Source organism: Lactuca saligna, chromosome 9 (genome assembly GCF_052625555.1).
Source record: "Lactuca saligna cultivar CGN05327 chromosome 9, ASM5262555v1, whole genome shotgun sequence".
Taxonomy (NCBI): Eukaryota; Viridiplantae; Streptophyta; class Magnoliopsida; order Asterales; family Asteraceae; genus Lactuca; species Lactuca saligna.
This window is the reverse complement of record NC_136425.1, coordinates 174247499-174259096: the sequence shown is the minus strand read 5'-3', so window position 1 is coordinate 174259096 and position 11598 is coordinate 174247499. Positions and strand designations below refer to the sequence as shown.

Genomic DNA, 11598 nt, shown 5'->3' with positions numbered 1-11598 from the left:
TAGATGAATTGGTCTTTTCTATTGTACTAACGTTTAAAATTACAGGAGTTTGAAATTATAAATATTAAATACATACACAAAACAAAACAAAACAAAACAAAACATGACTATACCTTTTTTCAACAGTTTTTACATACACAGTTTAATGACACCCACAAAGGGGATTTATCCTCATTCCTCCATGAAAAAAAAAAAAACTCCTGCAGGACACCAACACATAGCTCAAAATGTGTTCCAAAAAAGGCATTGAATATACTTTGTTAATATCAAAAAGAGTAAATTACACTTTTGGTCCCTAAATATAGCTGACTTTCTTTTCCAATTTTGGTCCCAAAAAGTTTTTTCTTATAAATTTGGTCCGTATTTGAAGTTCTCGTAACATTTTTGGTTCATGTTCAATAGAAACCTTTCAGGGCCAAAATTGAAAAATCAGCCATGCAAGGACAAAAGAGGTAACTTTCCCAAAAATAGTCATTTTACTTTTGACTTGGAACAGACACCAAAAACGTTAAAAAAACATGAAATAAGGACCAACTGAAAAAAAAAAAAATAGGCATACTCAAGGACCAAAGTTGTAAATCTCTGTATTGAAAAAGAAAAAGAAAGTTGGCGTACCTTCATTTTTGAGGGAGGCGAAGTGCAAATATCAAGAAGTGAAAGCAAAAATTCTATCTGCAATTTTGGTTCGGCAGATTGGACATTCGGAACAGGCAAGTGAGCAAGATTTACACACTGCAAAAGCCAAAAAGGTCAAAAATGTAAAAATACAAAGTAAGTATTTAACAGGTATTGAAATAGCAACAAAGTTTAAGTTTGAAGTTTGAAGAAACTTACAACTAAAATGTCTGCAAGGAAGAAGCATTGTTGTTGTTGGTGACTCGAAGCATACTTTACATACATGAGAATTTGCATCTCCCCCATTTCCATTGTTGTAACTCACCTCTTTCTCCTTCTCCTTCATCTCTTGCATTCGAGCCTGCACATTTTACTTAATTATCACTCATGAAATAGCAACGAATGTGAGTAAATGACCTTTTTACCCTTCTGTTTTAAAAAAAAAAAAAAATGATTGTTTCCAGATCAAGTCCATTAAGCCAAACAAAAACTTGCACTAAAGTCTTGTGTCTCGTTTTTGGACATGAGCAAATGACCATTTTACCCTTTTTTTTGTTTAAAAGAGATGTAAATACGTACCTTCAAGCGAGCAACAAGGGGTTCTTCTTTCGCCACATCGTGCGCTTTTTCTGAACCATCCAAAACTTGTCTCTCTTTAACAACTATATTATTATCACGACCACCACCGTTTTCTGTTTTCGGGTAATTTACAGTTTCGCCCCTCTCAGTTCCATTACTATTCGATTCATTAACTGTTACACCTTTCGCCTCTTTCTTCAACTGAGCAACAAGAACCCACATATTAGCCAAATCATTCTCCAAAGCTGCTTCTTTCTTCTTCATTTCCTCAGCCTTTTTCCTGTATTCCTCTTCTATAACTTCCTTCTCAGACAAAGCAGCCTCAAGTCTCGCTTCCCTTTGCTTCCTTGCTTGTAACTCCATTCTTAAATCTTCAGGGTCAAGATTCCATGAGTCAAAATCATCTTTGACTCGGCTGGAAGATCTCCCTTTCCGACCATTTTTAGCATCATACTTTCTAGATTTTGAATTTCCCAACTCGCAAGCAGACATTAACTCCTTTTCAAGTTTTGCATTTTCTAGGGACAGTTTGGTAATTTCACCGGCTAGATTCTTGAGTTCAACCGCAGCAGCTGAAGCTAATTCCTTAGCATATGAAGCCTCTTCTGAAAGTTTCTGATTCTGTACACATAATCCGCTGTTCTCTTCTAGAATGTGAATTTGTTCTAGCTTTAATTTTTCATTTTCTACCTCCTGATTAAATTTATAAAAACGATTTATTTAATTAATTATTTGCCAGAATTTAACTTTGCTAAATAACAATATAAGTTATATAACATACCTGAATCTTGATTTGTGTTCTTAGCTCATCGATGTAATCTTTGGATCTTGGATGTTCTGAAGATGTAAGGAGCTGCTGTTCAAGCAACATGATTCTTTCTTGCAGTTCTTTAACTTCAGTACACTGCAATAGAATAAAGAAAATTAAAAAAACATGTGTTATTTTAAGTACAAAATAAACGATGTATTATAAATTATAAATACAGATACCCTGTTTTGCAATTCTTCCTGGAGGATGCGGTTGTCTGCTGACATGATCTGCAATTATAGACGATTTTACGACTTTTGAGGAAAATTATTAGCAATTAATGTCATGAGTTGGGTTAAAATGTCGATACTAACCTCTAGCTCAAAACCCTTTTCATCACACTGTGTCATTAACTTCATCATTGTCTGTTTTGGAGTAACAAAAAAAGGAAATGTTGGTGAATTAGACAATGTATAGGTTGTGGAAAGACAATAAATAAGTAAGAAAAAATAAAGAGAGAAAAAGTGCACCTGTTGCATATCAGTCAATGATGTATTAGAAATTGAAGCTTCATTGCTTTCAACAATCTGTCTTTCCAAAGCCCTCATTTGCCTTCTTTTTTCTTCTATTTCACGCTCCAGGTCCTCTATCTGATTATCACCATACGTTTATAAGTAATCTAAAGGATTTGAATATAATATATATATATATATACACACACACACACACGGAGGAAAGAGGGGTAACAAAGCTTTACTTGGGTTTTTGAGCTCTCAGGATCATTTGCAGATTGTTCTACTAAACGTTTCATGGTACTTGAATTGAAGGCAATCTCTCCTGCAAGCATTTTCACTCTTTCAACTAGAAGGTCCATTTCATCTATTGAAAGTCCACCCTGTGGTCAAAGACAAAGTCAAAATCAAACAAAACATATTAAAAAAAACTAAGGTTTCTACTTTATATATTTATATAAAAGTAGAGCTATCATGTGTGTGTTGAAATGTGATATTAAGAGATGAGAGCTCGATGAAACATACTGTTAGCAGCTTTATACCACTAGCAGAACGAGTAATGACTTCACCCGGTTGAGTTGACTCGGTAATAGAATCACCAGAAATTAAGTCACTGTTCAAGAGCAGAGAACCATTCTGAAACAAATAGCATCAACAAAAAGGTTAAATCATTAATTCTAAAATTCCATTGTGAGGTCATGTAAAGCATGGGAAATTAAATTGAGAATGTTTAAACTAACATCATCATCGTTAACAGAAAGACTCTGTTGACCAGATGCATCGGTCAACCCAGGAATTGTATGTTTTGAGGAAACAAGTATTAGCTTTGTGAGCCTCTGAATTCGGCTCATGAGAGCAGCTTTGGCTTCTTCCTCTTCTTCTAATCGTGATTGCATTTTCACTTGTCCTTCTTCCAACTATAATACAAATTTTAAAACATAAAAAGAGTGAACTAATTTATACACTAAAATAATTTGTACTAATAGCGAATAAAAAAAAATGAAATAGAACCTTCTGTTTTAATGTCATTATCTCTTCTGGATTGACACCTCCTACAAGCATCCCTCTACGAAACTGATCAAGCTCTAGCTTAAGAGCTGATATCTCTCTTTGGTACTTCTTAATCAAAGATTTTTCATCAATAATCTGTAATAAGATGAATAGTTTAAGATTAATACTTGTGTTTTTAGTAAACTGAAAAACAGATAAAAACGCTGATGTCATCATGTCATAACAATTAACAAACCTTATTGCGAGAGGCATAGATTTCAATACGTTTTGCCCGGCTTGCAAACTTTAATGTATTGTGAGTCTCCTCCATGCTACTAGATGCTGGAGTTATAGTACAAATAAGCTGGAAAGAGAAAAAAAAAAATTGGATTATGGGTCAAAGATACAAATTCTTTGTAATGAATATATATATATATATATATATATATATATATATATATATATATATATAACTTAAAAAGTCAAGTTTATTAATGCTTACTGAAACATGGCCATGGCCACTCAATGAAGACTGTAGAATGCGAGTAAGTTTTGAATCTCTGTAAGGAACATGAGATGCCTTTCCCTCACTAAGTTTTCCAATTACCTGTGATTTCCACAGTTCAAATACATTATCCAATTTTATAAATTTAATAGATTTTATATTGAAGAAATCCAAATTCTCTTACAGTTCCAAGGGTTAGAAGACTTTTGTTTATGTAAGATCCTTCTTTCCTTCTCAGTCCAGTTGTTTCAGTTTTTGAGCTCTCTGATCCCGCTAGATCGATTAAATTCTAGAAAAAAATAGAAAAATGATTTTGAATAAAAGATGGAATAAAAATTAAGTGATATAATAATAGGGAGACTTTAAAACAAGGTGTGGACATACAAGTTGAGAAAATATGACTCCATCATATTCATCACCATGAGCACTACTTTCAATCATCTGCAAGTTCAAATATATGTTAGAGATAGTTGATACAGTTAACAACGAAACACATAAGTTTATTTTTTTAGCAGTTGACCTACTTAGCTGTTGAGTAATAAAGTCTTAAATTGTTAGTTTAGTTTTGTAATTTTGTTATTATATAACTTCAGCTGTTTTATTTGTTACATGTTAAACGTTGATTTATCTGTTAACTTGATTGTAAGCTTTCAGCTGTTGATTTAGTTAAGTTTATGACAGTGTTAGTTCAGCAAATAATTTATCCGTCAGTTTTAATTTTAGCAGATAATTTAGTTATTAAATTTATGTCGTAACTCATAATGTTACTGTAAATTGATTATTTCAGCTGTCAATTTCTCTAGTTGTCAAGTTTATGTTACTGTTAAAAAGGTTAGTTCACTTTTGTAACTGTGTTTTTTACACTTACATTATTTCATTATTCCATATCCAGTTAACTACTTTCTTATACTTGTTCACTTAATAATTTGCAGTTTGTAACATTGGAAATACTAGTTTCTTATCTTTGAACTTATTATGTCATGCTAAACTATTTCGATTTTTCTTGCTTCTGAACTTGAAAAAAGTAAACAAAGTCAACAGCATAAACACAGAAACTGAATATGTTTACAAGATATGTTTATTCCATAACAAATGTAAGCTCATAAAGAGATGAAAAAGTACAGATATAAACTTCATGTGAATCACATACCAGGGTAAATATTGTGTGACTACGGCTGCTAAGAAGATTAAAATTATTTGAACCAATGTGCCTGTGCTCTGCATACAATAAATAAAAAAGAGTTAGATTGTATTCATATCTATGTAAATCATTCCCAATCATATAAGTTGATCTCATATGCACACACAGAAAATTATCTATAGTAGATTTAACCTTAGGATCTCTAGAATATATACATATATACACACACACACACACACACACACACACACAGAGAGAGAGAGAGAGAGAGAGATTGAGCAGTACCTTCACCAGCAGCAATGAAAGAAAGGGCATGTCCAGGAGACAAAACCACCTCTTCCTTTATACCCTCAACATATGTACCCTTTCCATGAATAGAAAACAATAATAAGAACACACAAATATATATAAATTTATCACCACATAACATGATGATATAATACCAATAACATGATGATTATGCAATATGGAATTATGGTAAGTTAATGGAGAAACCTGTGAATCTTCTCGAACACGCAGATTTTGTCCTGTTGGATCAAGTAGATCATTGATCACCTGACATGAGAAAGCATAAGCACTTAAGCAGAGCATGGTGAATCAAAGAATGTTGCTTATAAAGTTCATTTATGATCCTCAATCAAAAATAAAGCAACTACATATATTATTGGCCATGAGAAAAGAAACCTCATTATATATCTCAATGTAGGACACACGCAATAAGAACTCCCTTCCTGGCGTCTGAAAAGTAAATGCAAGGTGTTCATTATTCATAAACAAGAATCATGACATGAATAATAAAGCAAACATACCAAAACTGCACAAAGAATGTGTGTGTGTGTGTATTTTTATGAATATATGTAACGTATGTGTATTATGTATTTATGTATATGTATGTGTGTATGTTTTCATACATATATCATGTATGTAACGTAAGCAAGTACACTCATACATATAAGAGGGAGTTCTAGAAGAACACTTACATCCTGTATAATGCTGAAAACGTCCTTTATCGCCAAAGGTATTATTCCTGGAGAATTATGATCACCCTGTGAAAAGAAATAAGAAGAATAAAGATTTCTGGAGAACATAAAGCAACTACAGAGAGTGTGAAGGGAAATACAAACAACCATATGGACAGGTTACTTGCATCATACCACCTCCATGGCCAATAAGAATGTAAGAAGTTTAGAATAAGTGGATAAACTAGATGATGTAACTATTAACCATTAGGTAACAACTTTGATTTCTGTTTTTGTGAATTTGTGCTACATTTTAGTTCTATAAAATATAAACAGCTACACCCAATAGCATACTTTCTAGCTACTACAAGCTCTTAAACCTAGAGAGATTACAGAATGCCAACTTTAAAATCTAGCATTTAATTCATTTATCCTACTACAATGAATTTGTCACTTAAAATAATCCTGCAAATTTTACTATACTTAATAGATACAACTTATGGTTGTATTCTTACTCCAGGTATCATCACTGACAATTTATTATTTGCTGCCCTGATATCTTGATATAGAAATGCTGGAAGTATATAGCTTACTTTGGATAGCACCCGAATTCATCAAAATGGACAAATTCAGCAGAGCTGCTTAATGGCTAGCCAGTAGCCACTGTGAAGATAAAGTCCAATTTAAATTGGATGTATTGCAAATTGCTATAGACCACAAGCTCCTATCATATCCTTTTTATGATACATATCAGCTATTACTCATTTACTCCATAACCAATATTAATTAAACTCCTCAAACAATGGGTTACACATACTATATAGTATATTCTTACTTAACTGCCATCTTAAATGCAATATGAGCTTGTAAATACCACTCAAGATCATTACAGTTCATTAATATCACAGGAAAAAAAAAAACTGTGCTTACATGCATAGTATGTGTCTTCCCACTGCTTGTTACACCATATGCAAATACAGTTCCTGCATTTGCAGTCATACATTAGCCCCAACTAGTGTTTTGCTCAATCCCTCTTTTTAATTTGTACGATGAATAAACTCAGAAAATTAGCATAATAGTGTTTTTTAAATTGGATCTAGTTTTACCACACCATTTATGCCGTCCATAGCAGCCTTTATAACAGGTCCAGCAGCTACTTCGTACACTTCATGAGTCTCCGCAAAGGATCCAAACACTCTATCTGTTATACAGAACATACAAGGAAAGTAACCCTAATCTGAGATGAACTTCCATTTTAACTTCAACCAGTGTTGTAACCATTTTAGGTTGGTTTATTTAATAATCGAGAAGGCCAAAGTTTGTACCAAACGCATATGAAGTGGCCGGATTGTACTCATTACGCACAAGTTTATCTCCGTCGGCGTACCACGCAATCTCATCTCCTCTCTGATACTCTCTTTCACTACAGACACCACAAATTTATCACATTGTCTTGGAACTGTTGCAAATCCAAACCAAACACTTCGGATATACCTAAAACCAATTCAAATTCAAGATCTCGAAATTACCTCAAAGGCCTAAACCGAATCGTGACGGAAATGCTGTCACCTCCTGCCGGTCTGGAGAATTCATCAATCGGCTCATCTATCAACTCATCGGCAGACGGATAATCTACAGGCGAAGGTGCGTCGTAAGCACCTCGAGAGTACATCGATTCAGATGTAGTCCGACCAAGAGTATCAGATCTTGAACCGTAACCGTTCCCTGAGCCGCCTCCGTAGAAAGTTGCAGCGGAGGATGATGATCTATGTACAGTCTGCTTGAAAGATGAAGACGATGAAGATGATGAAAACGGACTTGAAGGCTTCTGGTTGGGAAATGGTGAACTGCTTCGTCCTCTTGAAGAGGAAGCTGCCATTGACCGATTTAACTCACAGATTCAACAACCGGACAAAATCAACCAATAATAACTCAATTAAAAACATTGAATATGTCAGAGTTCCCCCATGTTCCTTGGTTAGTAGAACCTAAAACCAACATTGGTTCAGTCGGTGAGTGATTCGAAGCTCCTCTAGAGAGAGAAAATCACAGTATTGTATATATATCTAATCGAGAAGCTCCTCTAGAGAGAGAAAGTCAGGGTGTATGTCTATATACTTTCATATACGTACAGAGAGAGAAACTGTGTGGTAGGAAATGGTGTGTGTGTGTGTTTCTTCTGGTTTACGACAAAACGCGAGCAGAGAGAGAGAGAGAAAGAGAGAGAGTGGGAGGGAGGTAATCGAACAATGGAAGGATATTTTTTAAGTTTATTTAACCTTTTTAGATATTTAATTCGTTAATTTAAAATTTTATATTTAATATTTAATTTTGCATATATGCAATAGTTTTTATTTTACAATCAATATAACTATTATTTAACTTGTATTATACTTAATCTATTAAAAATGTAGTTATATAATTTATGACATTTGTGTAAAATGATAGAGTAAAAAAAACGTTACATATTTGATAGAATAAAATATATTATATAAATAAATATTTAATCCGTCTATCACACTTGTATGATTAAAAATCAATTAGAATGTGAAATATTTTGGTTTTATGATAAAAACATATTTATATAAAATATAATTTTGTTACTTAAAAAACATTTGCTCCGATATTCAAACAAATATGTTTACCTTTTTAAATAAAACGCTTTATAAAATAACTTTATAGAGTAATAAAATATAATTTTATCAAGAAAAATAAGACAAATTTCGTAATGTATAAAATTACAAAAGTAAACGTTGAGTGATTAACGATTTGATTTAAATTTTGAAAGAATGTGAATTTGAATTTTTAAAATATTATATTTTACTGTCATAAAGTTATATATTAATTTATTGTAAAGGGGAGATAAAATGGGAATAAAAGAAGGTGATAGGTAGTGGGTGACATGGAGGGGAGGGGGGCCGTGGGCGCGTGGGGGCTGTAAAATTTGAAAACTTGGGTTTTGGCTGAAAACGACGGCGCCTTGAGTTTAATTTTAAAAAACAAGCGTCGAATGAGCGGGAATGACAGTGACAAATATATAAACCTAATCGCCGGCCAGGAGCTCAATGAAATTTACTATTGTTTCGTCGTCCTTTATATTTAAGTTTTCCAATTAGAACTTTCTCGAAAGAATTCGAAATTTTCAATTTTACACTTTCTTGTTATAAAGATATAAAATTATGTAAAAATAAGTAAATTATGATTTTGATGGATGTGGTTTATATCAATCTGTATTTCTCATTTAGTTTTTTAATTTTTTATACGATTTGTCTAGGTGATTTTAAGAAATTACATTTGTGGTACTTTAGCTAGTTACGGTGACTACCCGTTGGTGCCTCAGACCACATATGATGCTTGGTCAGCAGTAGAAAAGGCTAATAAAATATTTCAAACGAATAAGACGCAAGAAAGGAAACTTTATTAATAGAACCATGGCATGAATAATTTAAGGCTAGACAATATCTTTAAGGCTCCACAATATCTTTCTGTGCATATAAAGAACGCCGAAAACGGAATTGAAACGATAAAGTTATGATTGTTTGAAGTTTGAGTGAAATTGTGTGAAAACTCATTCTGACAGGGTGAGAAGTAATTCTCACGACGTGAGAGTCCTTACGAGGTGAGAAGGTTTCTACACCTCGTTTAGACGTACAATATCTAGCTATGGGAGATGAATAAGGGGATCATTTCATGCTTTAGTGTGTAGCATCTGGTTCTTGGTATGTATTCTATTTAAGTATTTTGCATTTTTGGCCTAGGACTCGGCGAGTTGAAGGCCCAAGCGTCGAGTAGAAGCGGATTTGATACGGGATTTAAAAGACGGACTCGTCGAGTCGACTCCCAAACTCGACGAATAGACTCTGACTGGACAAAACCCTAATCTAAGGGTTTGCACCTTATTTAAGCATCTCATCCAGCCACCCTTCATCCCTATTGCTTCCAGAAACCCCCCATAGCAAACCCTAACCGTTTGTGTAAAGAGCTAATGCATTTGTGGTGCTTTTTGGTGATTTTGAACTCAAAGAAGAAGGAAAAGCCTAGAGGAATCAAGAGAAGACCAAGGGAGTTCAAGTTTGTGCATCATTTGCAGTTCCCAGAAGGTTTAAATTCGATACCTTGCTTGTTCATTTGCTAGATCCCTTCTTGGGGAGATTTAGAGCTTTTATAAGCCATTCTTGGTAACCAACCATGATTGCAAGCATGGTTGGGGGTGGAGGCTTCGGATCTAGGTCCATGAAGGAGTTACAAGGCAGAAAAAGGGCTGCTTTTGCACCCATGGAAGCCCCCATGCAACTTAAGAGTCTCTTTTAGAGCCTTTTAGACTCAAAGTCCCATGCATACACGTAAAGTTTGTAACTTTACGTGCTAGATCGAGTTTAGGGACCTAGATCTATCGTTTGGACAAGACTTGTACACCATAAATCGAAGAAATAGACTTGGATATTATCGACTCGGCGAGTCGTTCTCGGGACTCGGTGAGTCCGAGGTTAGACTCCCCTTTTCTGTTATGGGTCAAAGAGACCCAGTGGAGTGCTGGAAGGATTTTAGAGGGTCCGGGTGAGTGACCCAACGTGTTGGGATAAGCCATAGTACTGGAGTTCATAGGACTCGGCGAGTGCATGAGCATACTCGGCGAGTCCAAGGCAATCTACTCTTAAAGATGAACTCGACGAGTTGTTCATACAACTTGTCGAGTCAAAGGCAGGACTTGTTCATAGGATGGAGATGAGCTCGACGAGTTGTTCATACAACTCGGCGAGTCGGATGAAGGTTCATTCGGGGTTGTTTTAGAAAGAGAACTCGTCGAGTCGTTGCCAAACTCGACAAGTAGAGGCATGAAGAAGGACTGATGAAAGGATAGGGACTTGACGAGTTGGCGGCCCAACTCGGCGAGTTGGGTCAACTGGAAGTTGACTTTGACTTTGACTTTGACTTTGACTTTGACTTTGACTTTGACTTGGTCAAGAGTAAAATGATCATTTTACCCTAAGAATAGATATCAGACTCTAACAAAGTGTTTTTGTGGGGATTATAGCTGGAGGATTTCCGGAGCAGCAGCAAGCAGAGATTTCCCACGCAGATTATCAGCAACTACTCATTCAAGGTGAGTTACCTTCAAGTAGCGGTGGGTCTACGGCCACAATGTCGGCCACCAGTAGAAGTTGTATGTTAGATGATCGTATTTGTGATATCATCTAGGTTTGCTAACACCTGATATGTTATATGCTGACATGATATGTTATATGTGATAGTAGTAGAGTTCGGTTGTTAGGACTGAAAGGGTAGTTCAGGCATCCCATATATGTCTGACAATATGTGATGATATGTTTATATGTTGGCATGATATGTTATATGTGATAGTAGCAATAGGGGGTGGAATAGTCCCCGAGGGTCGGTTGTTAGGACCAACGGGTAGGTCAGCACCCCAAAATGGCTTGACACGGGTTGGTCCGCACACCATAATGGCTTGACATGGGTAGGTCCACTACAAGAAAAAGACCCTTTTACGACGCGCAAAACACGACGCTCTTTGATTTATGTTACGCATT

General features: G+C 35.0%; 1 protein-coding gene across 1 annotated transcript; it reads right to left on the bottom strand.

The window, feature by feature from the left end:
• LOC145014503 (kinesin-like protein KIN-7D, mitochondrial) lies at positions 1-8283 on the bottom strand. Its single transcript, XM_078972884.1, has 25 exons — positions 7579-8283; positions 7375-7472; positions 7161-7250; positions 6980-7032; positions 6071-6136; positions 5775-5828; positions 5586-5645; positions 5376-5454; positions 5100-5167; positions 4334-4390; positions 4134-4238; positions 3947-4051; positions 3701-3808; positions 3466-3600; positions 3195-3371; positions 2980-3090; positions 2700-2837; positions 2473-2592; positions 2317-2367; positions 2185-2232; positions 1976-2098; positions 1195-1887; positions 835-976; positions 616-732; positions 1-200 (listed from the first exon to the last, which is right to left on the bottom strand). The coding sequence occupies exons 1-24, from the start codon at positions 7926-7928 to the stop codon at positions 647-649; spliced, it is 3117 nt and encodes a 1038-aa protein (XP_078829010.1). The 5' UTR covers positions 7929-8283; the 3' UTR covers positions 1-200; positions 616-646.
• Between the last annotated feature and the right edge of the window lie 3315 nt (positions 8284-11598).